Below are 26,891 nucleotides of genomic sequence, written 5' to 3' on the forward strand. Positions count from 1 at the left end.
TTTTTTTTACCAGACCAGCCTGTCCCTAAATCAGAAAATAGTGAGTTTCTTGTTCATCTTCCAGTAGATAGGTAATTTTTTTTATTGTTAATTTTTGAATCACTACCAGACCCAGAAAATCATTCAAACCTTTTCCAACAAATTGCTGTTTAAATCATCAGTGACCACATCATCCTACATTCATATATTTGACTCATGAGGGATGGATATGCCTTAAAACATATCTGGAGGCTCTCAATATTACTCTCCATTTAATAGAAATAGAGAACCTTTAAAGGACTGTAAACAAAGGTTTACAGTACTTTAAATTGTACAAAATGCAGAAAACATTATACAAACTAAAAGTATACATTGTGAAAATAAACAAAGTTGTGCAAATAAAAACAGGAAATAGTGTTATTTACTGGATGTTATACTACTAACATTATGTTGGCCTCTTAAAAATACTGAACACTAAAACTAGTACAAATTTTGTCAAGCAGGATGCTAAGAACTAGTTCCGATAGTCGTGTGAAAAAATTAAGACACCATTAAATAATCAGCTCTTTATTACAAAATGGTTACATTTCAGTGTCCAATCTTGTTTATTTCTGGAAAATAATGTACTGTAATTGCAATTAAACATTGTTTTACACATCATAGGATATGAACTAAAATGTGTATTTTAATGGAGGACAGTTAGGACACCATACCCACCCCCTTATAACTAGTGTAGCCCTAGTTAAATAACTCCAGTGAGACACTTCTCGTAGCCATCTACCAGTCTCTGACATCCATCCGAAGGAGGTTTTCCTCACTCCATCATAGGATTCTTGGAGCTGTGAGATGTTTGAAGGGTTTCCTGCATGTACAGCCCATTTCTACTCACCCTACAGCATCTCAATGTGATTAGGATTGCTTTGACTTTACTGTTCCAGAACTCTGCAATTCTTAGTATTTAGCCAGTCCGTGACGGATTTGCTGGTATCCGTTGGACCATTGTCTTGCGATCTGCTCTGGGGGTGAATTTTCTGGGATGGCCAGAACTGGGCGTGATAGCAGTTGTTTTGAATTTCTTCCACTTAAAAACAATTTCCAGATAGTGGAATGACTGATATCAAATTCTTTTGAGGTATTTTTAAATTCCATACCAGACATATAAGCAGCAACAATCTTCTTTCTGAGGTTATCAGACCACTCTTTGGATCTCTTCATGGTACTCACTCTTACTTCAACATTCAGGGGCACACCAAACTTAACGTCTGAGGTTAAAATTGGAGAAGGACTCCTTCAAAACACTGGGTAAGGATGCTCCGACCATGTACATCTGATGTGATTTTAACTATTTCAAGTAGGAAAATATTTGTGGGTGTCCTAATTTTTTCTTCACCAGAAATTGCATTCTTTTTAAATTGCATTTTACAGAAATTTTTAAAAAGGCTTTTCTTAATTGTTAAACTATATTACTGGGATCCCTCAGTATTGTTAAATTTTATATTAAATATCCATATCTGTTAAATGTTCAGATCTGTTCAAAAATATACAGGCTTTCCTGCAGTGTCCTAATTTTTCCAAAGAACTGTACTTTCTCCTGAAACCAAAACAAGAGCACAATGTTGCAAAAAAGTTGGGAATTTACTTTTACATCAAATTACAGCAAGTACAGTGAGTCCAATTGGGAAGCCTTCCTTTTAAGCATCACACTACCACTAAAATTCTCATGAAATGCTGTGATTGGGGGGGGGGTGTATTTACACTTTATTACAAACAGTTCTGAGAACTCAAGTTGCTCTCCTCTTTGCTCTGGCAAAATCTGTCAGTGCAGCAAAAGAATAGGAACAGTCCAGCTTCAGACAACATAGTCAAGACCCAGTCCAGTAATATATGTACATACACACACACACACACACACACACACACACACACACACACACACTTTGTGCTTGATTCTATGTGTCTTTACAAATATGCATATTTGTATGTAACATTGTGTCTGTTTAAGGATGATTGTATGTATCAACTATGTATCTAAGCATTGTTAAATATGAGGCGTAAGACGAGAGGTCTCACCGACAAGACATCCGTGCACTTTGTAGAGAAATGCTTCCAGTGGTAATGGTAAATTTGGAATTCTTAATACTGCTGGTGGTGCAGTTCGAGGCGAGGCACAAGGACAGCCCGCCATCCCCGGCTATTGGTGCTGTAGCAAGGGGTGACGCACTGAGCCAGGATCGTCCCATGCAAACAAAATCAACAATCAACTCGTGGCTGGTTCTTTCCTCTTATGCTGGAGCATGTCCGTCACATTCATTATGTCCTCTTCAGGGACCTAGAAAATCAAAGAGGAAAGTAAATCTCTTCTGACAACAATGACATATCACTCTATTAACCAAATTTTCGAAACTGCATACAAGAGCAACAAAAGCAGCTTGAAAGATATCCAATTACAAAAAAATTATTTTGAGTAAATTATATTGGTCTTTGCTGGAAATCAAACCTTACAACAAAAATAAGTGCAATTCCTCTAGACATTTATAGTTTACTTTTTAGAATTTAGATAATGTTGTTTTCATTAACAGAGGAACAATCTGCTAAATACCCTCACAGATGTTGAAAGGGAGCAATGAGAATTATTTAATCCGCCCCTTTTCCCCAAGAAATCAGACTTGAGCATATCTCCCAAATACAAGGATTTTCTTGAAATTACTTGAACAATAATTGGAATTTCCCCAACAGTGACTTTCCATCATCCTATACACACATTTTCAGGAACAGTGAGGGAATTTTTTTCACTAACTGACATTCAATCTTTTCATTATTAGAAAATTATGCTGTTGTGCTATATTATGGTATTTCCTCACTGGAGTTCTGCTTTGCAATTTTCCAACTTCTTGGTGTTGTGGATAGCAGTTTGGTTCCCTTACCAAACTGCTATCCAGTGAACATGCAATCACGTGTGCCCAGGTAACAGCTAGAGTAAGTAATGGCCCTAAATCCTGATCTAGATTACCATTTCTGGACTGCACTCGAAAACCTCTTCAATAACATACTCCTGGACTTGGTTAAACCACAATGGATTTTGGTTGTTCTGACGACTGTCATGAATGCTGTGCTCTACACGTGTAACATCTTTTACCTGTTTACATATCCTAGTGACACAGATCCCTCATCTGTGGATCTCACAGGCGTTTCTTCTTTTTGTTTTTGGGTTGTTTCCTTAAATGGTTTGAGTGTTAAAGGGTATAGGTGTTAGTCTGTACTGATTGTAAAGTTTAAGAGGCAAATTGTCATTTGTGACTTTGGGCTATACATATAAAGTTTGATTGAAATATCTTAAAACCTGAAATTAAAAAAGACATTTGAAGTATGCATATTGCAGACATATTGCATCCTACCAATAGCGAAAACCCATCTCCCCAGATGCTATTTATTACTTGAAGCGGATTATTTTTCACAAGTGCACCACCAGAAGGCACTGACGTCACAGATAGCTGGACTTACATCAGTTGAAAATGGTATTATTAGACCTGTTTGTGGTTTGCACTAGGTTCTAGTTATCATTAATTCCACTTCAGTGATGCCATTACACCTGTGAGACTCTGTTTTCTAAAACTGAAGAGCCCAAATTTTCAGATAAATATGGTTTATGAACAATTTGCTTTGTGACGCAAAGAGGAGGGAGAACAGATATACAGTATATTGAAGTATTATGAAGTAAAACCACTCCTAATGTAATGCAACAACAGCGCATCAGAGGGGGTTATTAGTTCTCTTTAACTTTCTGTTTTGAGAGGACCTTTGACAACAGCCCACAAATGTTAAACATCAGGATAAGGTGATTGTGATATAGTGCAAGACAGTCAATGATTTCAATGATGCTTTTATGCAGAAATGAAAACCCACACATAAACTTAGTGTGACTTATTTTATCCCACATATTAAAAATAGAACAAAAAGTTTTTATCACCTTAAGAGCATAGCCAGAGTTGTTTTCTGTCTCAGGTCATCACAGAGATGCTAATGCATGCTTTTATCTCTTCTTGCTCAGATTACTGTAATCCCCAGGTCTTTGGTCTTTCCAAAAAGATCATTTTAAATCTCAAATTATTACAAAACTCAGCCGCACCAAAACCGTAAACAGAAACCCACAGTGTGGCAGCATTTAGGCACTATGACTCCCACCAGTGGAACATACTAACGGGCTTCAGGACTGCAGAGACTGTTGATATTTATAAAAGACGATTAAAGACACACCTTTTTAATCAGGTTTTAACTAATATTTTAAACCTTTCTTATGCTCCTATCAAGGTCCATTTAATCTTATGTTGCGTTGATGATAATCTTAAATAGTGTTCCGTTTTTATTTATTACTAGTATTATACCTATTCTACTTTAAATTTTTCATCTTTTTGTACTGTGTTTAAATCATTATAATTATTCCTTTAGTCCTATTTCATGCTTGTAGTCTTTAGCTTTTACTCCACTATTTCTTCAGGAGCGTCCTCTTCACTGGGGACAGTGCCTGGTGAGTCTGCTGGTGATTTTGCTGTCTTTCGGTCCCTTAGACCTGGCTGGCTGGGGGTTCCTCCCTTCCATGTGGGGAGTCTTAGGGCCTGGGTGCTCGTCCCCACCCCCACGGCACGGCCTGTGACTGCTCCCAGGCCCTCCCTTCGTTTCCTTGATCATCATTGTTTGTGAATGTGTGTGTGTGTGTGTGTTTGGTATGGAGGGTGGGAGGGAGGGGCTTACCTTTAATATTGTTTATTTTTTTAAACTGTGTTCATGGTTTTTAGTTCTGCAAAGGACTTTGTTGCATGTTGTATGAAAGTGCTCTATAAACGAAGTTGATTTAACATTCAATTTTGATTTGATCACAATCACTAAACTGGAAGGATGCTTATAAATAAAACATATGTTACATTACTTTAAGAGGAAACTCAGTTTAGTGATTCACACTGAAGTTAGTTTCTAGGTAATGGCCAAAACTTAACCCGGATAAATGTCCTGGTAATTATCACAAGGACTTCGCGAACAGATAAATTCACCGCAATCTGTATGTGGCTAAAATAAAGTTATGTCAGCCCAACAACTCACAGGTTTGAAATTTTTGTTATTATAATAGCAGAACATGGTGTGAGTTTGAAATCTCGGATGACTTACCATCACTCCCCACATGTACACTATGTTTTCATAGAGAAACTGGAGAGTGAAGAGCAAACTTCTTGAACCTCCTAAACTGGAGCCTAAAGTGAAGGCTGGGGCTAAAAGTGCAGGAAATAATATGCAGACAGAGCTCCATGGCCAAAGATAGGCAGACAGAGACTGTAGCAGCTTCAATAGACCACCAGACTGAGCACTTGTGTATAATCATGTTTGAGGCCAGTCATGTGTGTGTGTTTTTAACCATTTAACTGAAGCTGTCTGCTTTAACTGCTCAAATACAGGAAATAATGCAGCCACTGTGTAGTCTCAACACTGTGCATACAGCACATTGATAAAGAAATTCTGTAAAGAAAAAAGGTTAACATGGATATACAGCATCAGATTTGGTGTGTTGGCATGACGGGTAAATGTTTGCCTTTCTATCTCATACAGGGGAATATTATGACATTAGTCGAAGAATTCTAATTTAGATTATGCCAATATTATTAATCCTTAAACCTTTAGACCGGAAACCTTTGAATATCAATGCTGAAAATAATCAATATTTAAATCAAAAATGGGCATCCCTCCTGACACTGTTGCCCCAGCAACCTGGCAACGGATAAGCTGTTGGGAGATGGATGGATAAATAAATCATAAATGCAATGAGTTTAAAGCTCTAACATCACTCACAACATCAGTGGCGAAACAATGAATGACCCGTTAGCATTAGAAGATGCTACTCACAAGAGCATGGTCGAAGCTGAAGGTGCTTATGTAATAGGCAGAGATGTCGCTGTCGGCCAGAGGCTGAGATATCTGTGCAACTATTCCACACTCATCTAAAAAACAGAGAGGAGAAATGTACCAAAAATATTATCAACAGCTAATTGAAAGTCTGGAAGTCTATGAAAAAGTAGCCAGATTATAATAAAAAATTTGTTTAGATCAATGTAGCTTTTTTTTAAGTCTGTATATAGAATTCTGTAAAAATATAAAATGCAACAGCCTTACCAAAGCCAAGTGGCTGTCCCCCGATACGAACCATTCTCCACAGCTCCTTGGAGGAACTGGTGAACAAAAGATCAGCAGGAAACCTACAGCACACAGATTAAACACTGAGCACTTCTACCACACTTTTCAGAGATAAACAAGAAGATTTTCTTCGAGCTAGCAAAGGTAAAGCTTGCAAAATAAAAACGAACATTTTGAAGGCAATTCAAGAGCCATATTTACAACCCTTTACTTGCCAACAATGTGGAAATCCTTCTGAAAACTGCAAGATGCTGTTTGTTTTTTCTCCATTGTTTGGATCAGCTACTGTGTGCATCATAATGTACACAGTACACTGAGTACACAAAGCTTAACTGGGTTGTTTGAGAAATGAAGAATATTTACTGTCGCTGGGCTTCGGTGTCCATCACCAGTGAGATGTAACCATCAATGAGGGAGAAGGAGAAGAACTTGATGCAGTCCAAATCTTGGCTGGGAGAAGACTGTGTGTCCTCTTTTGGACTAGAGAAGAACACACGGATTCAGTCTGAGGTTCAGACAGCAGTAATGATTTAAAAGAGGAAACATGGAAACAAATACACAAGGAACAGAAAATAAACAAATGTACTATAAATACGTGAACCTTAAAGACATGTTGTGAAATGTCTAAAACATTACAGAGATCCAATTTATTTAAATTATTCCGTTTTCAAATTTATCACCTTGCATAAAATCTCTACACTTTATTAAATAAAACAAAAATTAAGCAAGAAAAAGAAACGCTTTATGTAAAACTCTGTACAATAACAGTCCACTATATGTTGGCTACAGGTCAGTGTGTTTGATACTTACATTGTTTCACTGTTTATCAAACTGATGAAAAATAGTAACATTTTCTACTTATTTGTCATGTTTAATGTAAAATAATCAATCTGACCCATTGGAATAAAAAAGGACGTCGATCAGCGTGGTGGCGATGGTCGGTAGTCTGTCCGGGTCCAGAGACATGACACAGAACTGGTTCTGGGGGATGAGCACGGGGTGAACTGTAGGCTGGATGGCTGGAAGAGAATGAAAACTGTTAGTGCGTGGAAATTTATTCTTACACTAAGTATGAGTGGGTCTTCCTTTTTAAAACTCAATTAAGAATTTCATAATTTTACAAACTTTTAGCAAAGAATATTTTTTAAAATAAGTTACAATCCCAAACACAGATGAAAAATGTAGATCTTCAAAGATCACTGCTGGCCAGTCTCCAGACAAATCTGAGAAAAAAACTGTACTAAATAGGAAAATGTAAAAAAAATCTTAATGAAGTAAACATTACATTTTTAAATGTGTTATAGATGTTTTATCATTACACCTGGCCTTTTATGATGTTTAAACCTTGTGTGGAAAGTAAACAAAAAGAGCAAGAACATCTTTTGAACCCTGTTCAACTGCCCCACATTCTAATGTGAGTCTGTGTCGTTATTATGAACACAGCAGCAAAGAGCCAGAGCGGCCTGTCCTCATCACACAGCACATGCGGTTCTGTGTGTTTGTACTGAAACAACGTGTTGTTACGGACACTCCTCAGAGGAGTTAAGATGCTCCTATCTCGTCCTATCTGTACAGCAGTGCACAAAGTCAAACTGGTCTGACTTCTACAGTTTGAGAACTCACACATTCTCAATTATGAGTCCAACTCTTTAAAAATGCTCCGATCTTCAAGGGCATTCATAGTGAGGTCTTTAGTGTACTGTGTGAGAGTTATCAAGTAACAGATACTGTATATTACTGCTACTCTAAAATCAGTCTTACACAAATAGCCTGATGCTGGAGGATCTTTACTTATCCTTTGAGATGAGTGCAAGACTTTAGACCCAAGTGATGTCACACTAAACAGGAACACGGTTTCTACCTTCTCTGCCATTCTTCTGGAGGCCGTTGGAAAAATCCTGACAACATATAGGGACGGATTCTCCTTCCACTTCTTTGTAGATGTTGAACTCCTCCTCTAGGGTGCTGATGACTACAGACAGGTCTTTCTCTTTCACCTAAATGACACAGACATGGACCGTCAATAGTAATCCTGTAGTTCCAACGCCTACGTATACATTGTGTTTGCATAGTGGGTTAATCTGCGGTGGTACAGTTTGCTGTCGTTTTAGGGCATTAATTTTATTGAAATATCTGAGCTCAGCAGCAAGGCTGATCTTTAATTCACATGTGATGTATAGTGCTATATTAAAACATTTACACAGACTGAGTGTAAAACTCTTAACTCAGCTGGGAATCAATTTTTCCTCAGCTTTGACATAGAGACCAGGTCAAATGAGGACGACAATTGGTTTCATCAGTACTGTGCTGTACTGATGAAGTGCTTCAAGGCAGGATTAGATTTTCAGTTTGAGAAATAAATATCTTGGGAGTGTTTCCCTTTAACACCAAAACTGTAAAGGAACAAAAAAACCAAACTCTGAATTACGCAGGACTTACCAGGATAAAGTCAGTTTGATACGTGGAGAGCATGAAGACTGAGACGTGCTGCTGGGCCAGAGGGGCAATAACTGACTTGGCGATCTTTGTCACACCAACAGCCTGTGAGCTACTGGAGGCATTAACATTGGAGACCACGTTGAGCGGCAGCCAGATGGAACTCTCTATCTTGAGATACTCTGACAGCTGTAGCTCTGTGTGGAATAAACAGTCGCTGAGTCAGTGGGTGCTGGTGCTGTATTCACAACTTTTTATGAATGTTTTATAGTAAACACATCCAGCAGAAGTGATCTCAAGGACAAAAGATGCCCCGATAAGCCAGAACTGGACAGATTTTAAGAATTACATCCCCATTTAATAAAATAACATGTAATTGAAGATATTATGAAGACAACATTTCAAATGTTTCAAACAAGACATTTTGCAGGTTACTATATACAGCCAGTCTGTATCTCACAATGGAGAATGTGATTCATTACTTGAGGTGTGAATCAAACAGCAGAGGCATTTATAAAGGAGCATCTGTAGCTACAGTGGCTTGCAAAAGTATTCAGCCCCCTTGAACTTTTCCACATTGTCACGTTACGAACACAAATCTAAATTTATCTCATTGGAATTTTATGTGAAAGACCAACACAAAGTGGCACACTATTGTGAAGTAGAAAGAAAGTTATATATGATTTTAAAAAATGTTACAAATAAAAAACTGAAAAGTGTGCAAAAGTATCCAGCCCCCTTTTCTCAGAGTGTAACCAATTGCCTTCAGAAGTTGCCTGATGATTGCTGAATGATCAAATGTTGACCTAATGACTAAATAGAGTCTACTTGTGTGTAATGTAATCTGAGTACAAATACAGCTGTTCTGTGATGGCATCAGAGGTTTGTTAAGAGAATATTGGGGAGCAAACAGCATCATGATGACCCAGGAACACACCAGACAGGTCAGGGATAAAGTTGTGCAGACGTTTAAAGCAGGGTTAGGCTATAAAAAGATTTGCCAAGTTTGAACATCTCATGGAGCACTGTTCAATCCATCATCCAGAAGTAGAAATTGTATAGCACAACTGCAAACCTACCAAGGCACGGCCGTCCACCTAAACTTACAGGCCGAGCAAGGACAGCACTGATCAGAGATGCAGCCAAGAGGCCCATGGTGACTCTCGCCAACTGCAGAGATCCGCAGTTCAGGTGGGGGAGTCTGTACACAGGACAACTATTAGTCGTGCGCTGCACAAATCTGGCCTTTATGAGAGAGTGGCAAGAAGAAAGCCATTGTTAAAAGAAAACCATAAGAAGTCCTGTTTACAGTTTGCCAGAAGCCATATGGGAGACACAGTAAACATGTGTCTGTGCTCTACCTCCCCTGCATGCCTACAGGCCCCCTTGTGTGTGTGTGTGTGTGTGTCATATAGGGGCCTGTACTCACAAATATATATGTATGCATGCGTTTGAATCATTAGTTAGAGTGTGCGTTCTTAATTTCCCTTCGGGGATCAAACCAGTATATAAAATTAAATTTTTATTTTTTTTAAAAAGTGGAAGAAGGTGCTCTGGTCAGATGAGACCAAAATTGAACATTTTTGGCCTAAATACAAAACGTTATGTGTGGCAGAAAACTAACACTGAACATCACTCTAAACACACCATCCCCACTGTCAAACATGGTGGTGGCAGCACCATGCTCTGGGGGGGCTTCTTTTCAGCAGGGACAGGGAAGATGGTCAGAGTTGATGGGAATATGGATGGAGCCAAATACAGGGCAATCTTGGAAGAAAGCCTGTTTGAGTCTGCAAAAGACTTGAGACTGGGGCAGAGTTTCTCCTTCCAGCAGGCAACGACCCTAAACATAAAGCCAGGGCTACAATAGAATGGTTTCAAACAAAACATATTCATGTGTTAGAATGGCCCAGTCAAAGTCCTGACCTAAATCCAATCGAGAATCTGTGGCAAGATCTGAATACTGCCGTTCACAAACGCTTTCAATCTAATCTGACTGAGCTTGAGCTGTTTTGCAAGGAAGAATGGGCACATAATTGCGAATTGGTGTACGACTAGGAGAGGAAGATCGATTGAAAGAAATCTTTCATAGAAGATTTAGCGTTAAAATTTTAATTGAACAACAAATGGTGAATGCTGAGAGGGAGTAGGAGTGGTGATAGACCAATTGGAAGGTAAATGTAAGATATTATCAATACTTTTTTGTAGTCTTAGAGATTTTTTATCTCTATGACCGGCAGGAATAACCAGCGATGCATGTAAATGTGTATTCACCTCGCTTGCTATTTTTCATGCCTTTTTAAATTGAAATGAAAAATCATGTTATCGAATTAAAAAAACCCCAAAACTAAACTATGGCATACCAATGGTGTTGTCCAAGTCAACGTTTTATTGTCGCATACCCCCCCAGTGGGGGGGTCTGGGGTGCCCCCCACGGGAAATTTTTTTAGAAAATGGGGTTGTTTTCCTGCATTCTGGTGCATTTTGAGGGCAAAATCTTTTGTTCAGTTTACCTACAAAAATACACTCAAGTCAATAGTTCAAGCTTAACTAACTTTATTTCTATCCTACTTTATGCAGGTACAAACGTGAGATTCAACAACTGAAAACTTGCATTCACTATGTGAAGATAGTCATTCACAATATTACTCAATGTTTACTTGTAAGCTTTACTTGGACTAGAATACATTTAAACTTTGACTTAGACTTTTTGATTTTAATAAATTTGATTCTTGGTATTATTCAATGTTTACTTGTAAGTTTTACTTGCTATTATAGCAAGCCGCTGTCTTGGACACAGAATGTGGCTTTTTATGGCTTACTCAATTCTTTTACACTGAGCCACAGTGGCTTAGTCATACTACCTCCTAGTGCAAGCCCAGTGATGTCACAGTTCTGGACTGGTCAGCAATGATTGTTAACTCTAACATTACTGACAGTCTGTGCGGTTGTTTGAATGAGAACAGGTAACTTACCCACTATAGTAAAGCTATACAGTATATCTAGCCTGTTATGCTAATAGCTTTAGCAGCTGCTACCCCTACCAAACTACAATATCTCCAGAAGTTGAAATCAGATTTTTTTAGAATGTCTACGGACTCATTACAACTTCATGTGATTGTTTTCAAAGGTTTTCATTATGTGGCAGTTTCAAATGACAACTTGTGCTTGCTTCCTGATGCCAGCACACACACTTTCACACCTCGCTTTCTGTCTGTTACTTTACTGTGGAGAACAAAAAGACCGCAACCCTTTGAAACCACGAGGTGAAAGAAGTTAAATAACACCACAACACATGTAGGGTGTGACATCATGCCAATACATTAATGCACCAGGACTAACAGCTTATGACTTGTGTCTGAGAAAGTTCATATGCAGGAAACGACAAGGGAAACAGGTGTCTATCCAGGAAATAAACAAGAAGCTCAAAGAAAGAGATTAGGGTAAAGACTTAGAATGAGACTGTATTTAACCTGGACTAATGCACTGAAGATCTAACAAAACATCTTCTTGTAGTTTAACTTTAACCACTGCAAGAACCTTAAAACCAAGAGAGCAAACAAACAGTTTGTACAGCCACACTTGGAAAGTCCAAGTTGCATACTGGAATTAGTTCCACAAATATTATTAACCACACGCGATTAAGGAATCCACTATCAAGATCACGATCTATTCATCTTATTTACTGTAATTTAAACGTTTACGAACCCTCCCCATACTGATATTAAACCACCTTCTATCCGTATTACCTTTTCCCACACTCATATTGACTGTTCAAAGCACTTTTGTGTCTCACGGAGCGGCGCGCACTTTTGGATGCCATCAGCAGATAGAATGCGCATACGGACGGTATCACGTGACTGCCAACCAAAAATCCGTGATGAGGTGGAGTTGCAAGTGTTAATGCGTGAATACGTGAGGGCATAACTGTACTTCAAACCGACTGATGTGTGTGCAGGAAACAATAAGGAACAAACATGTCTACTTTTAAGAGTTATATTAAAACAATGGTAAATTTATATACAGCAAATCACCCAAGTTCAATTGTGCATAATTTAAAAATAGAGGAAAAAACTCAGACACAATTTCATGCTCCCTCAGAAAGCCACTTATTCTCTCATTGAAAAGTAACGAAAACCGTTTTTTGTGCTTGTGTAGAACTCCTCAGAGACCCCTGGTAATTCCATGACACCAGTTTTAAGAACCAATGTAGTGTTTATGATTTGGTATCACTACGTTGTTTACAACTGGAATTCGGAGAGATGTCTGTAGGAGGACAAATTGGTTCAAAATTCTTGAAGAAATGGACAGGTTGATTTTTTACCTTTAAATCCCTCCTCATCAAGGACGACTGTATAGTTCTCTGGTGTCTCGGTCAGGCTGAAAAACTTACATCTGAATCAAGTGAAAAAAGAAGAAATCAATTAGATGGGGGGCAGGGGGACGAAAAACAGTGACATTCATTTGTAACCCACCCCAAAAACGTCTGATTATCAGATAACAAAACATTTTCTTGTAAGTTGTTACTGGTTTCAAGACTAATGTTCACTGATTTATTCCACGCAAACTTGAGCAGCGCTTCAATCACCAACTGCTGCACTAAAGGAACAATCAGACAAACATCACATCACACGTACTTCAAATTCATTCGATCAAACTCCTAACTTGCGCAAATATCTGCATCATCATTCAGGTCTGCAGGTCTGGATTTATCCTTGTACATATTTCTTCTGGGGAAATCCCCCCCCCCAGAATAAAAAACAACAAAAAAGCTAAACTGTTACAAAGAAGAGACATACTGGGATTAAGCAATTCTCATTTTAGGGCCTCAAAACCATTTTACTCTTAGGTCTAAAAACTTGTTGTGGGTTTTCCCTCCAGCTTGGTATTTGGCTTGAGGACAACAATCATTTGCATTCAAGGGCTGTTGCTTGTTCTGGCCCCTTTGTTCAGCTGTATTGAATGTTGCCTTTGTGGTTCAGATTCTGGAAAGAACCGGACAGTGAACACGTTTTCTTGGAATACATTATCACTAGTAGCCACAATAAAAACATGAAAAAACATTTACAGTGCGCCCTCATTCCTCACTGTTAATGCGTTCCAGGAACCACACACGATTGATGAATTCCACGCTAGAGCCACAAACTATTCATCTTATTTACAGTAATCTAAACGTTTATAATAGATGCCGTCAGCCAATAGAATGTGCATACGGAATCACGTCGCTGCCAACCAAAACTCCACGATGAGGTAAAGTCGCAAGCTTTGACGTGCGAATGCGCGAGGGCGCACTATACTCTTGTTCCAAATCCACACAAATATCTTTGGCATTTTCAAAACCAAAAGATAGGTTAACATTCAAAGGAGTGCAGTAAGATAAAGACAATTAAAAAATAAGGACAGACGTTTCAATAGAGCAAGGAAGATTTTTAAAAGGGTACACCCAGTAACAATTTCCCAGTTTGGGATAGATAAAGTACATCTCCACAGGAAGTATTAAACAACTTATCACAAGTTACAACACTTCTGGTTGTTAAAACCTTAAAGTAGTGCAGCTTTTTGAATTTTGGACGCTGCTGTGAATATTGTCTGCATTGAGGGCCTAGATATTTTCTTTGAATGCCTGTAAAGAAAGCAATGCCTATTCCTGTTTTCTTAAACAACACAATGTAAATAATATGTTGTCTTCCTCTGCTTATCAGTCAGCTGTGGTTATTACAGCAGAAGTATGAGTAAGACCGCTTAAATCAGCAGAAAGTAATCCCTGCCCTGAGATTGGCCGATCACCCCACTGAGAAGGAGACCGATGGAGGCCGCTGTACAGTAACATCAGCTGTGTGTGAGCTGACAAGTCAGTCTGCTGAAACATTTCATTTCCTGTTGACCCTTTCACTTTCCTCTGCTCGGTTTCGTCAAGGTAGAAGATTCCAGAGCAATTTGAGAACTCTTAAGTGTGAAGCTCCTTCATATGTGGCTTGTTTTTGAAGAACACAATGAAGGCTCTTGTATTTCACGTGCTAGGCAATTAAAGCACCGGTTGCGTGTTGTTAAGCAACCCGACACAAGACACATGAAGTAGTAGTGAAGTAGAGATGAGACAGATGTATCACTTTTAAATGTCAAGGATTTCAGTAGGTGGAAACATCCCACAAGTCATGAAGGGATGGTCGTGCATATCTCCAGACATTCTGTCTTGGTGGACGCTGATATTATAGCGTTCAGTGTAACAGTGGTGACAGAACTCTGTTTCTCAACAATGAAAAACTGAGAAAGAAAAAACTCAAACCCCAACCAGTCTGATAAAGTTCAAGAGGTTATTCGAGAGTCATTTCTCGATTTATTGTTGAATGTTTTACCTCCTTTGGCAGGAGCATTTGTTTCTTTTCTTGTTTCATACCAAGTATAGTTTGAATTGGTTTTAGAGTCTTGTTTCATTTTGGCTGTAGGAACTTTTAATGGATTCCCTTTCACCATTTTCATAGCCTCAGCAATCATGTGACAAATCAAACGTGGTTACTGAGCACTATGTGACAGGACCATGTAGCCTGTGCATGATCGATGGTGGTAATGAGCTGAAAAACAACCAAAACCAAAGACGAGGACCAACACGTAGCAAAGGAGCAGTGAAGTGGGAAAGACGAAAACCAAACAAACAAGAGTCCGGACTTCGATCCATCCCCATAACCCCGCAGTTGGTGGTGGGTTTCTTCAACTAAATCTCTTCAGCTGAGGAAACATGATAAGAAAACAGAACGGAAAACAAAGTGCTGAATTTAAGACTTAGCCTTGAGCTATCCCAGCTCAATAATCAGTGGATGACTAAAACTGTCTGCAGTCTTCACAACTTCCCATGGTCTTTAGCATTCTCACAGGCTCCTCTATTTTCAGAACAATGGATTGTTTTCCTAGAAAGTATTATAGATGGGGTTGGGGGGCTGACCTTATGTAAACAAGTGAGAGCTGGATTATCAAAGCCATGACAGACAGCGAAGCAGACAAGTGGAAAATTCTGGCTCGACTGAAGCTTTGTTTCAACCCATGCTCTTGTTAGAGAGCAGCTGAAGACAAGACAGGAGCGCTCTGTGGAACAAGCAGGCCCATATTCACCTCACAGTAAGGCTGACATATTGGGCTGATAGTATTAATACTAATGATTAGTATTAATACAACTATGAACCCCATACAAAGACAAGAACAATTGAATGAACTACAGTCACTTGACAGAAGTCATTCACATATTTCCGTGTTGGCAGACAATGCATGAAATTTATCTTCATTACTTTTGAGGTTTCTGGATTCACATATTTAGAACCGTGATATCTCAACAATGTTGTGTATCTTATAATAACCATACAAAAGGGTTGTCATTTTGTGATAAAGCAAACTCTCAAAGACTTCTTAAAATTTGGCTCCTAGAAGTGACGACTTCCTTTAAAGTCTGTCAAATCACTGTGTGCATTAAAGAGTGGTTCTCTAATGAACAGCAGGGGCCTAAAAAGGTGAGAAACTAAAGCCAAGACCAATGGGTTGTTTTCCTCCATGCTTGTGTTGAGTTGAATTCAGCCTCATCAAGCACTCATCAATCTGAACAGTCTGTAGTTTGACTCAGAAAAGATATTAAAAAACTGCTTGAGTAAAAAAGCTGGAAAAAATGATGATAAACAAAAATGTCTTAATCAGTGTGGTGAAATTAAACCAAAGCATCCTGCACAAAACAATGAAAATTAGAGCAACCCGCTAATCAAAGAAAGTGCAGCCTACATTATTTTCTTCTTTTTTCCCCTGGATTAGTCTGGGATCAACCTCTTTTATTCACACTGCATGCTTTTTGGATCAAGTTCAGACAAAAATGTAGGCTACAAATTTTATAATAAAACTATGAATATAAACATTGGGATTGACGTTAAATATTTACAACCATCAGCAAAAATATGTTGGGCTGTAACTTAGATCCACTGATGCAAAAAGTTTATCTGGTTAAGTGTACAAAGTGATCCAAGAAAATATCTGAGAATATCCAGGGATAAAAAGTTAACAGCTGTGAAATGTTTGACAAATATACACAAATTAGATGCTGTGTCTCTTATGTACAACCATCATCCACTCTTGCAGGCATGGGGTATAGACTTTTTGCCTTGTAAGCTAATCATGAAATTGCTCTTCTGTCATCAGACTTTTGTGGTATGTTTAAAATGAACAAATCCTCTCAGCCAGTGCAAAATCAGATGTCACAGAACACATAAGACTTATGGAAATTATTATTCTTACAATTGTGTTTCACTGAGTCTGGCCTCCATCATTAAAGGCTGAGCTCCTAGCAGCCAGAGGAATAAACAAATTACACAACAATGCAAGGAAATCCAGGTATTATCTGAAAACTGGTAGTTGTGCCTACATGAAATTGAGGCAATATACAAAGTGGATGTTAAGGGGAAAAGGAAGTCAGGGTTGAAAAGGGTGCTTGGAGAAGGAAGGTGTCCCAGAGGAGGGCACTGCTAAGCTTAGCTGCAGAGGCAGTCAATGTATTTTTGCAGGGCTACAAATAAATATCCATTTGCATGTGTCAAAACTGCCGTTAATTTCTGTGCAAATACATACAATAAATTGGGAAATGTGCACACAATGGTAAATCCACAATACAACAACACATTCATATATTATATTTAGGCTTCTATTCAGTTCAGCAACCGGTTAAACTTGTGAATAACCGCAGCCGCTACCTTAGCTGCAGCTACGTTCACTGCAGTTTGTCATTCATGGAGGGAGAGCAGGACATGCACGGGCAAATATCCCGTCACGGCTCGGCCTCACAGTCAACATTCAATCATTTAACCACCATGACTCCGCTTACCGTGTCCTGTTCCGAAGAAATATAAGTTTAATCAGAGGGTGTGTGAAGTTCACCAGCCCATTCTTGGATATGCTGGTGACCCGTAGTCTGTGGTCTAAGATATGCAAGTCCATATCGTCAGTATTCAGTAGTGCCGTCTCCTGTTTGCATACGACAGGGAGAACGCCTTGACGCTGAAGAGATTTCAAATGTTATAAATATCGACCCGGGAGATGGACGGTACCGATAAATGAACGCACCACATCCCCGCTGCGCTCCGCTAAATAAAGAAAAACACGCGACGTAACACGACTCGAGCCCCACGGAGCTACTGTATATTCAAATGCTGTACAGGCAGCCTCTGGGACAAACCCCGCCTTTTAAAGGGACAGGGGCACATTTTAAATGAGTTGCACGTGCAGAGAGGGCGGTCAAGAGAGGCGGTGAACAGACGCTACAGATCCGGTTCACCGAGTTTTACACCGTAATATTAATGCACGACATGGACATGTTTTAAAAGAAATTGTACATTCAGTGTTTACGAATTATTTCAATTGAGTTGGAAGTAAACTTTTTGACGTACAAATTGCCCCAAGTTTAATCGTTTGAGCTTGAAATCCGACAAATACTCCTAATTTATTTTTTTCTTTCTCGGTAGCTAATGAACGAGTCGTTACGTACTTTTATTTTGACAACGCTGACCACTTCCTAGGATGTTGCACCATTGCTCCTGGTAGGATTCATAAAAATACCGAACATGGTGAAATGATCGGGCCATGCATTAATAGATTGACAAGTTTTATTTAATCAAAAGGCGTTTCACTGTCACAACAGTGAGGCTCAATGTACCTTCAATACAAGGTGATTCACATTCAGTCACAGATGTGCAATAATATAATTGTGGATGAGGATGATTCCTTCTACTTCTAATGCACAGTTCATTCTCATGATTAAAAGAAATAAAAAAAAACAGGAACATGCAACACACTTGTAGCTGCACGCTCTACATTATCCCTTGTTATACATGGTTGCTGCCAAATACAGAATCAGAAAATGCTCTAGTTTACATAGGTCAGTAGATTACAAAATGCTACTTGTTGCTCTGGCAATAGTTGAAGGGGAGATCATCATCTTCTTACTGTAAAGGCGAACTTTTGGAGGGAATCATTATTCTAGACTCCATGCTTCTGATCAAAGGCACTGAAGACAGAACAAGACAAACAAGCTTAACTCAAACACATGTAGGTATGCCATAAACATACATTCCATTATTGTTCAGTGAAAATAAATCCCCCGCTCCCAGGAACTGCCTTAAGGACTCCTGGCATTGATAGGTCTTTCAAGAGACACAGATCTACATTATTCAGTTTGCCACAAGTCTGTAAATGTGCAGTATTATCGTTTAGAGTTAAATTTAATCACCAACTTCATTATAAGTACCATCAACACATCACATTCATGGGTTTCATCAGTGTTTTGGTTTACTTTTATACCGCTAAGCTGTCGTACGTCTGTAAATGTGTCTCACTAAATTCACGCCTGTGGGAATCTGCAGCACCACTTCCTGGATAAATATTTCAAGGAAGCTCTCTGCTGTGTTAACTCATGTTGTATAAAACTGTCTTCATTCACTAGCTTTGCTGCGGCTCCTACAAAACTGCTGTTATTAAATGATTTCCTAAGCAGTCATCTGTTGGTTCTCTCTGCTACAATGTATGAGACTGGATCTACACTGATTTCTTACGTTTATACTTAATCTAGAGCACAGCTTCTGTACCAGAACTTGTCTCACATTCTGTTGCTGTAAAGTATGAAAAACCTTCACTCTGTTCCTTACATAATTTTCAAGCAAAACAAAATAGCACCTAGGTTTTGTAGCACATAATTTAGTTGAAACTTAACTTCCAGCCATTGATTTGATCTAAATCAAAATGGATTTCAGGTAAAACAACCCTAATGTATGCATATTGCTTCACAGACAAAAAACGCACAGGATATGTAATCATCACTACTAAAGAGTCATTTATTTCTTCGAAGTAAATTTGTGGGTGGTTTGTGTGTCTCTTACCTGTATAATACACATTTACATCCCATCCCTCCTTCATCCAGGCAGAGTTCCTTGTCTCCTCTCGGGATTGGAGGCTCTCATAAGCTGGAAAGCAATCAAATAATTTTCTTTTAGGGCTTTACATAATTCAGGAAAACCTTTAAAACTTCAGTTAATGAAAAACTAGAAAAAGCATTTTCTATAAGAAAGCAAGTCTCCCAAAAGTCAACTACTACTTCATAGTAACAACATTAATAATGGATTAGATTTATTTAGTGCTATGGGACTCAGAACTTTTACATTGAAACCTTTATTTATTCACTCCACAACAACATTGGCCACATCTGTAGCCACGTTTGCCCTTGGGCCTATCCAACAACTACCAAACAACATACATTCACATTCAGAGTGGCACTGGAGACACGGACTCAGACAGAGAATCATTGGGATGGAGGAGGATCTGAACCACCAACCCTCTGGTTATTGGATGAAGCATTGTCTTTGAGTGCTTGAACAGGTTGCATTCTCACCCCACAAGTGATGAACGACATAAAGGTCTCCAATCTGTGAGAAGAACCCTCCCACAGCTTCGTTGTTTTCTTGTCTGTGTTTGATTGCTCTTGCCCTGTGGTAACGCAAGTTGTTGGAAATGGTGTAATGATCGCATGAATGCTTATTGGTTCAGCAGAAAATTCCAGAAACTATTATTGCTCGTTTATTTGAAAGCAAAATTAAGCTTTGTGAGGCTCACCAGCGATTACCCCATTCAATCATGGTTCCTGGCTGGAACACATGCAAAGAGGGAAAAGAGAAAAAATATGCAGTTTTAAAACCAAAATATGACAAGATATACGTTAGAACTGATGACACAAGAGTTCTTTTACACTTTCATTCAGCCTAATAATGTAAGGTGCTATGATATGAAGTAATAAGGTCAAACCAGTTGAACAGGCACATTCATCGCTTGTTTATTTCACACAGGCTAAGCAGCTCTGTCAAACACATTCATGAACCTGCGCACAAGAACTCAGTGAGTCAATGTTGGAATTGTGCACTTTCGCTATGACCTCATCATGTTACACTGCCTGATTTACGAAAGAGAGAGGATCCCTCAGGTTGCTTTCAGAGGGACAAAACAAAATTGGAATAACAAATGGGGTTGACGACCTCTTCATTGGCAGTTTGCTCCACACATTTTATAATGTTAAACACTTCCACATGTATGTGTAAGACATACAGGACAGAAAAATGATCTTTTGACTGGAGGGAGAGTAGTGGGCCCTAAATAAACACAAAATATTATAACATCAGTTCACGCTCAAGCTGCCATGAGAAAATGCTTCATTGCACAACAGCATAACTAAAGTTATTAAACTCCCTTTACCTTATAATAGGGATAAAAAATTGATGAAAAGATTCAGTGAAGGCTTTGGGAAGCAGTCAATAAATAACAGTCTAATGCATGTTTTTCTGGCCTTTGAGAATAATAATTAAGTTAATTATAGAAATAAAGTAAAACAAAAACAGGCATTCAACTTTACTGTGCTATTCAAATAGCATTTGTCTACTTCGTATTATGTTGCATAATTTCATTATAAAAACAAATGGAAAAATTAAATTATACATTTTTATTATTACTTAGTGAAAGTGAATTAAAATAAGAAAAATATTGATCTTTGGGAAACCTTTAAGATAATACTTACATAATCAGCAGGGTTGAATGACGGTGGCTGTAATTGTAATTAGTTGTGAAGTAACGTGTAACTGTGTTAAAATGTGGACACCTTGAGCTGATAGCTGCGCATTTCATAGATGCTTGGTCCTGGCCTGGGAAGAGGTTCATTCCAGAAACTGAACTCCAGGAGGAGCTGATTTCTCCTTGAAAGCAACATTTTTGCCCTCTCTTTGCGAAACTCTAAATACTCCTAAAGAGAGACAAAAATGTTTTTTGAAAAAAACAACAACAACAACTTAAGGCATATAATACACAGTAATGTGCTTTTCTAGTGCTTGGGTATTAAGTAAAACTGAAAAAAATTATATCCAAAGTTTAGGTTGCACAAATATCAGCTCTCTGCACTGAAAGTCCTACTCTTAATAAAATATATTTCTAAAAATGAGTTAATAGTTAACCTTGTTATCGTTCAACTTCTTTAGACATTCAGTCAATGCTGGATAGCCTCCTCTGTACCGCCACAAATGCACTAAAAAAAAAAAGCAAACAAGAATAGAACAGTAGATGTCACTAAAGTACTGTGTGAGAACTGCCACCACCCATTCACCCTGGACACAGTATTTCCATCACCGTTTTCTCCAGAAGCTGGGAATGAACAGTAAATGATCATATGTAGAGGAGAGGTGTTGGTTGGAAGTTATCTGGCATTCAGCTGAATATTTTAACTGTCGTGTTTTGGTAAATACAGGAAACATCGTTTCACTGTCACTGTGTGTTTTTCGTTCATGTGACCTTGAAACAGAAAAACAAATCCTGGGTGAATGCAGTGGGCAGTCGATAAAAGGTGACCTTAAATCATGTTTTTGTAATGTTTCCTGCTGAAAGGCTTTATACCAGCTTGGTCCTGTTCGCCGTACCACGTATTCCAACTTCCAACCACCTCACATGGGTAACCCTGGTCCTCATGAAGACGTTTCTGTACCTCAGCCCTAAATTCAGAATGAAAGTAAATATGCCTTCACATGCCTGACTGTGAGAATGAGCTAAGGGTTTTAATATATCATTTCGACATAATGACCACCTAGAGGGCACTCAGAGAGAATAACAACCACAATGGTCCATTATTATTGTCACCAAAAAAGATATTGTTTGTTATACTCTAATTTTATGCGAAATTGCTTTTTGTCATTCAGGTAGAAAACAAACAAATATCCTGAAAAATATAATAATCTAATAGAATAATAAAATTAAAATAAATGAAATAAAATGAAGACTGGAAACCTGCTGTATCGTCAGCAAAACCTCAACATCTTCGGCTCGAAGCATAATTTGTCAAGGAGAATTTATTCAACTCTGTTCTATAAATGTATGTTTTTATTATTAATTATTGCCAATGAAGCCAGCTAAACATGCAAAGGACTGAGATCGTAGCAGTTAAGAAACTCACTCTAGTCTGTTGTATGCTTCCAGGCACTCTGGCTTGACATTGTGAACTGAAAGACAGAAAGCCAGATTTATCAGAAATGGGTATTTGGAAAAATGCAAGCAACAGTCAAATTTCTCCAAAAGAAGTAATTTCACACTCCGAGGCAGCAAAGACTTCGAGGCTTGTTTTCAATAGGTTATAGGCTACGACTGATAGAGTAGCAAATTGAAATCCCTAAATGGTGTGATGTACGGAACAGAAAAGATCAAAGCCTGGGGAAGACGACTGTGTTCTTGACAAGATACACTCAGTTATCACCACAGGCCCAAAAGAACACCACACAAATTGGTTTGATGTCACACAACTTTACTGACTAGTAACTTTAATACAGAATGCCTCAATGTTTCACCTGAGTGTTAAATGTCTTCTTACACTACAGTCCTGCCCCTGCCTCTTATGTTACTCTTGTTTTTATCTGAGGTCATTGAGCTCAAAGTGGTTGGAACTGAGTTTGTTGGATCAATGCAGCTGGTTTTTTTGCAGAGACAAACAGATGATAAAGTGTTGAAATCATTTCATCATAGTATAATATCGCTCCATTCCATTCATCAGTTAAAGAAAACAAATGTTCACTTGTAAAGAAGTGAAAGATTTCAAGCTTACATTGAATTTTATACAGGTTGCTGGTCTCTTTTTTTGACAGGAGGTTGGAGTGGGCATCTTTCCTGGCATCGACTTTGTGCACAAATAAGGAACGGAACCAGCCTTTGTCGCCATCCTCTGAAAACCTCCTACACACAAAATAACTATGAAAGTTTCACAGAGGCTAAAAGCAACAACATAAAAAGTTAATGTTATAAAAAGAGACAGACTTAAAAAGGGAACACAGACATGCACAACAATGGCTAAGATAGTAATTCATTCATTCATCTTCTATACCGCTTATTCCACTGTAAGGGTCACAGGGTGCTGGAGCCTATCTAAGCTGACTGAGGGCGCGAGGCGGGGGAAACTCCTAGCACGACGCCAGTGCACCGCAGAGCCATACAGAGAAACACAATCACACCTGGAGTCAATTTGGGACATACTTTGACATGAAGAACATGAAAACTAGAAGTGAGTGGCCTGAATGCTGTAGCCTGCATCTTCAGCATAAAACGTACATTATTCACTTTGAGAAATTTCGTTGCGATTCAACCGGCTCTAATCAGAACAGTGCGCCCTCGCAGATTTGCACATCAAAGCTCACGACTTCAACCTCATTGCGGTTTTTTGGTTTTTTGGTAGGCAGTCACGTGATACCGTACGTGCATTCTATTGGTTGACGGCATCCGGAAGTGTGCTCCGTTCTGTGAGTCTTGAACTTCCGTGAGACACAAAAGTGCTTTAAACAGTCCATAAGAGTGCGGGAAAAGGAAATACAGCTAGAAGGCGGTTTAATGCCACTATGGGGAGGATTCATAAATGTTTAAATTTCCATCAATAATAACAAATAGTTTGTCACTATATCGAGGAATTCATTTATGGCGTGTGGTTCCTGGAAAGCATTACCTGCAAAGAATGACTGTGTTCCAATGTCAAAGCACCTGATGTATTTGGGAACAACTATAATAGTGGCATTAAAGCAAAGAGAAAGTAGTTCACCCACTTACACTTTCAATACACCATAAAAGTAAAATTATGGATATTTACGTGTCAATATCACAAAAAGATCCCAGGCAAATTGCATTTAATTTAAAAAGAACAAGAATCTATAAGTCAATAACAGTCTTATATTTAGATACTTAAAACTAAAAATGGAGCAAGAGGAGAGGAAATAGCTTTCTCACAAAAAATACATCCTTCCATTTCCAGTTTGAGCTGAAACTCAAATCCAAGGACATTTTAATGACTATCATAGCTTTTTATACTCCCATACTTCAGACATAAGTCTGAAATGCATTTAAAGCTGCTTAAGGTCAACATTAACCTCAATTTCTGGATTTCATTTTTTATTTTTGACTGGAAGCAGTAAAGCAAGTGCAGTACATCCTAAAGAGCTCCCTAATCCATAAATGAGCATATTGGTGACTGTCCATTTATGGATTGAGGAGCTAAAGTGTGTACATGCTAACTCTCTCACAACACCCACGTGTTAATTCACAAATGGATTTGTCTATCATTGTAAAAACCACAAGCTTCATGGAGACTCTTAATAATCTTATGTGTCAGTGGATTTCATTGGCATGATTTTAAGTTTGTTTATGATGGATCCTTCTCAAAAGCAAGAGAGACAACAACAGAGGATCGACTTCTGTTCAGACACGAACATTTGCAGAGGAAATGACTGTAGTGTGAAGGCAAGTTGTAAAAAGTGGAAGTCACATGTAGTACAAAGGTCAGGCTATCAGCAAAAAAAGCATGATTACAAATCTTCCTGGCTGCTTTGTTAAAAAAAATGCTTTGTTAAAAAAAAAAACATTTACTAAAACGTTCTGTAATATTCGGGGTGATTAACCTTAGCAAACAGATAAGACGATTGACACTGGTTTGCAGAAAAATACGACACAAGAAGGCACCCAGTTAGCAAAATACTGGTGAACACAAAAAAAAAAGATTGTGGGTTTTAATGTTATACGCGAGGCATCGTAACATTTATCCATGAATTGAAAAATATTTCAGTCTTGCTTCATTTTGATTAAAGTTTATCACTTTGTCACGTGTTACAGGAAAAGTCAAAAATTCAAATCAGCTTCCTTAAAATTGTGCACATGGCTGTCCATCACGATTAACAAACGCTTCTCCTGAAGTTAAATCGTGCTTACCTGGTGTGAGGACGGACAGGATACCTGTAGATCCTCTTCAGCCCTTTACACCACACGGAACTCGTCGCCATGTTCCTCAGGCGAGCCAACCTCGTCTGACACGCAGACACACTGACCTGGTCAATGGTTAGCTAAGCTGCTCAGTCGTTAGCCCGCCAGGCCTTTTAAAAACCCTCGTGACTGTGACGTGTCACGTGGTGACCGACGCTCACGAGACGTCACCAAGAGCCCAACATTTGGTTGTTATGGGGACAGGTTTCCTTTATCCTCGCTAGGGGGAACATTTTAATGCTCATACTTTAAGCTAACATGCTCTACAAGAATGACATTAAGTTTAAAGTCGTCACGTTATAACATCCATTAATAACCGGTCATGATTTCCCACAGGATAAGTCAAACGAAGTCAAAAGTCAAACTTTCTTAATTTGTCATTATACACATACACAGATGTACTGTCAACAATCAGAACTTTCGGGGACTCATCTCCATAATAATTATTTCCACTGTAATTATTTAATAATGTATAGATTTTTTTAAAACATATTTTTCTAATGCTAGGGTGAAATATGGTTGGATTTGAGAAACAAAATACTTTAAACAGACGTTTCAAATTTGGTGTGTTTTATTCATTCAGTAGTTATCTAACTGGGGGTAACAAAATGGGGTCCTTTTCTGCATACAGTCCACATATCTTCCCATGTCTGTGTTGGGTCCCTGAAGATGCTCTGGCATCATTGCGATGAACAGTAATTAAATCTGAGTTTCTAAATTGCCCATTTAACAGTAGGTGTGAATGTGATGCATACACACAGACACACACTCGTGATTCTGTGTTTTATGTCATTGATCATGATAATGCAATGAAAATGAAAACAAAACTCTATTAACACATAGACTAACTAAAATATCTTCTATCAACGTGGAAAATTGTATCTTTTATATTTTATTTATGAAAGTAGAATGCAGGTGAGACATAAGCATTTCAAACATTTATGCAAGTACCATCTTAAATACAAATCTCACAAAGCTGACTTGTATATGATTTTCGTACACTATTTTATTGTTTCTGGGGAAGTAATTAAACACTTAAAATAGTTCAAATATTTACATACAAAATACAAAAGATTAAAATCCTAATAAACCATTATACTGTAAGCAGTAATGATGTAAGACACAATGAGTTTTTCAATACTTTGTGCTTGTGTTCGGTTTTTCTCATTATCTATACATACTTCTACTTTAGGACACATTTAAGCATTATTGTTTCCAAGGTTTAGAATTCTCATTATGTCGAATGACCCTTTTCAGACTGTTTAACTAAATGACTGCGTTGATTATCTGTATTACTGTCTCATTAAATGTGCAGTCAAAGTAGTTTATTTGCTTCATTTTCTTTCTTTTTTTTTACACATACAAAAAAGTCTCTAATTTGCTTACTGTTTTGGCTGCAAAAGAAACAACACAGCCATCAGACGCAGGCATATCAAAATCCTTCATTTGAGGCAATTTTCCCCAAA

The 26,891-nt window shown here is 38.3% G+C and overlaps 2 protein-coding genes across 2 annotated transcripts; both read right to left on the reverse strand.

The window, feature by feature from the left end:
* Positions 1–530: 530 nt before the first annotated feature.
* On the reverse strand, positions 531–17,763 carry castor1 (cytosolic arginine sensor for mTORC1 subunit 1). The gene is made up of 9 exons (XM_068311350.1): positions 17,444–17,763; positions 12,917–12,987; positions 8,596–8,789; positions 8,018–8,153; positions 7,052–7,175; positions 6,520–6,636; positions 6,136–6,218; positions 5,869–5,963; positions 531–2,308 (listed from the first exon to the last, which is right to left on the reverse strand). The coding sequence occupies exons 1-9, from the start codon at positions 17,554–17,556 to the stop codon at positions 2,237–2,239; spliced, it is 1,005 nt and encodes a 334-aa protein (XP_068167451.1). The 5' UTR covers positions 17,557–17,763; the 3' UTR covers positions 531–2,236.
* A 440-nt stretch (positions 17,764–18,203) lies between these two features.
* Positions 18,204–25,515, reverse strand: nipsnap1 (nipsnap homolog 1 (C. elegans)). The gene is made up of 10 exons (XM_068310855.1): positions 25,375–25,515; positions 23,234–23,361; positions 22,592–22,637; positions 22,039–22,133; positions 21,603–21,673; positions 21,254–21,394; positions 20,221–20,252; positions 20,000–20,094; positions 19,491–19,574; positions 18,204–18,622 (listed from the first exon to the last, which is right to left on the reverse strand). Exons 1-10 carry the CDS (start codon positions 25,443–25,445, stop codon positions 18,558–18,560), a joined length of 828 nt encoding a protein of 275 aa, XP_068166956.1. The 5' UTR covers positions 25,446–25,515; the 3' UTR covers positions 18,204–18,557.
* Positions 25,516–26,891: the final 1,376 nt, after the last annotated feature.

This window comes from Antennarius striatus, chromosome 3 (genome assembly GCF_040054535.1).
Source record: "Antennarius striatus isolate MH-2024 chromosome 3, ASM4005453v1, whole genome shotgun sequence".
NCBI classification, from domain to species: Eukaryota; Metazoa; Chordata; class Actinopteri; order Lophiiformes; family Antennariidae; genus Antennarius; species Antennarius striatus.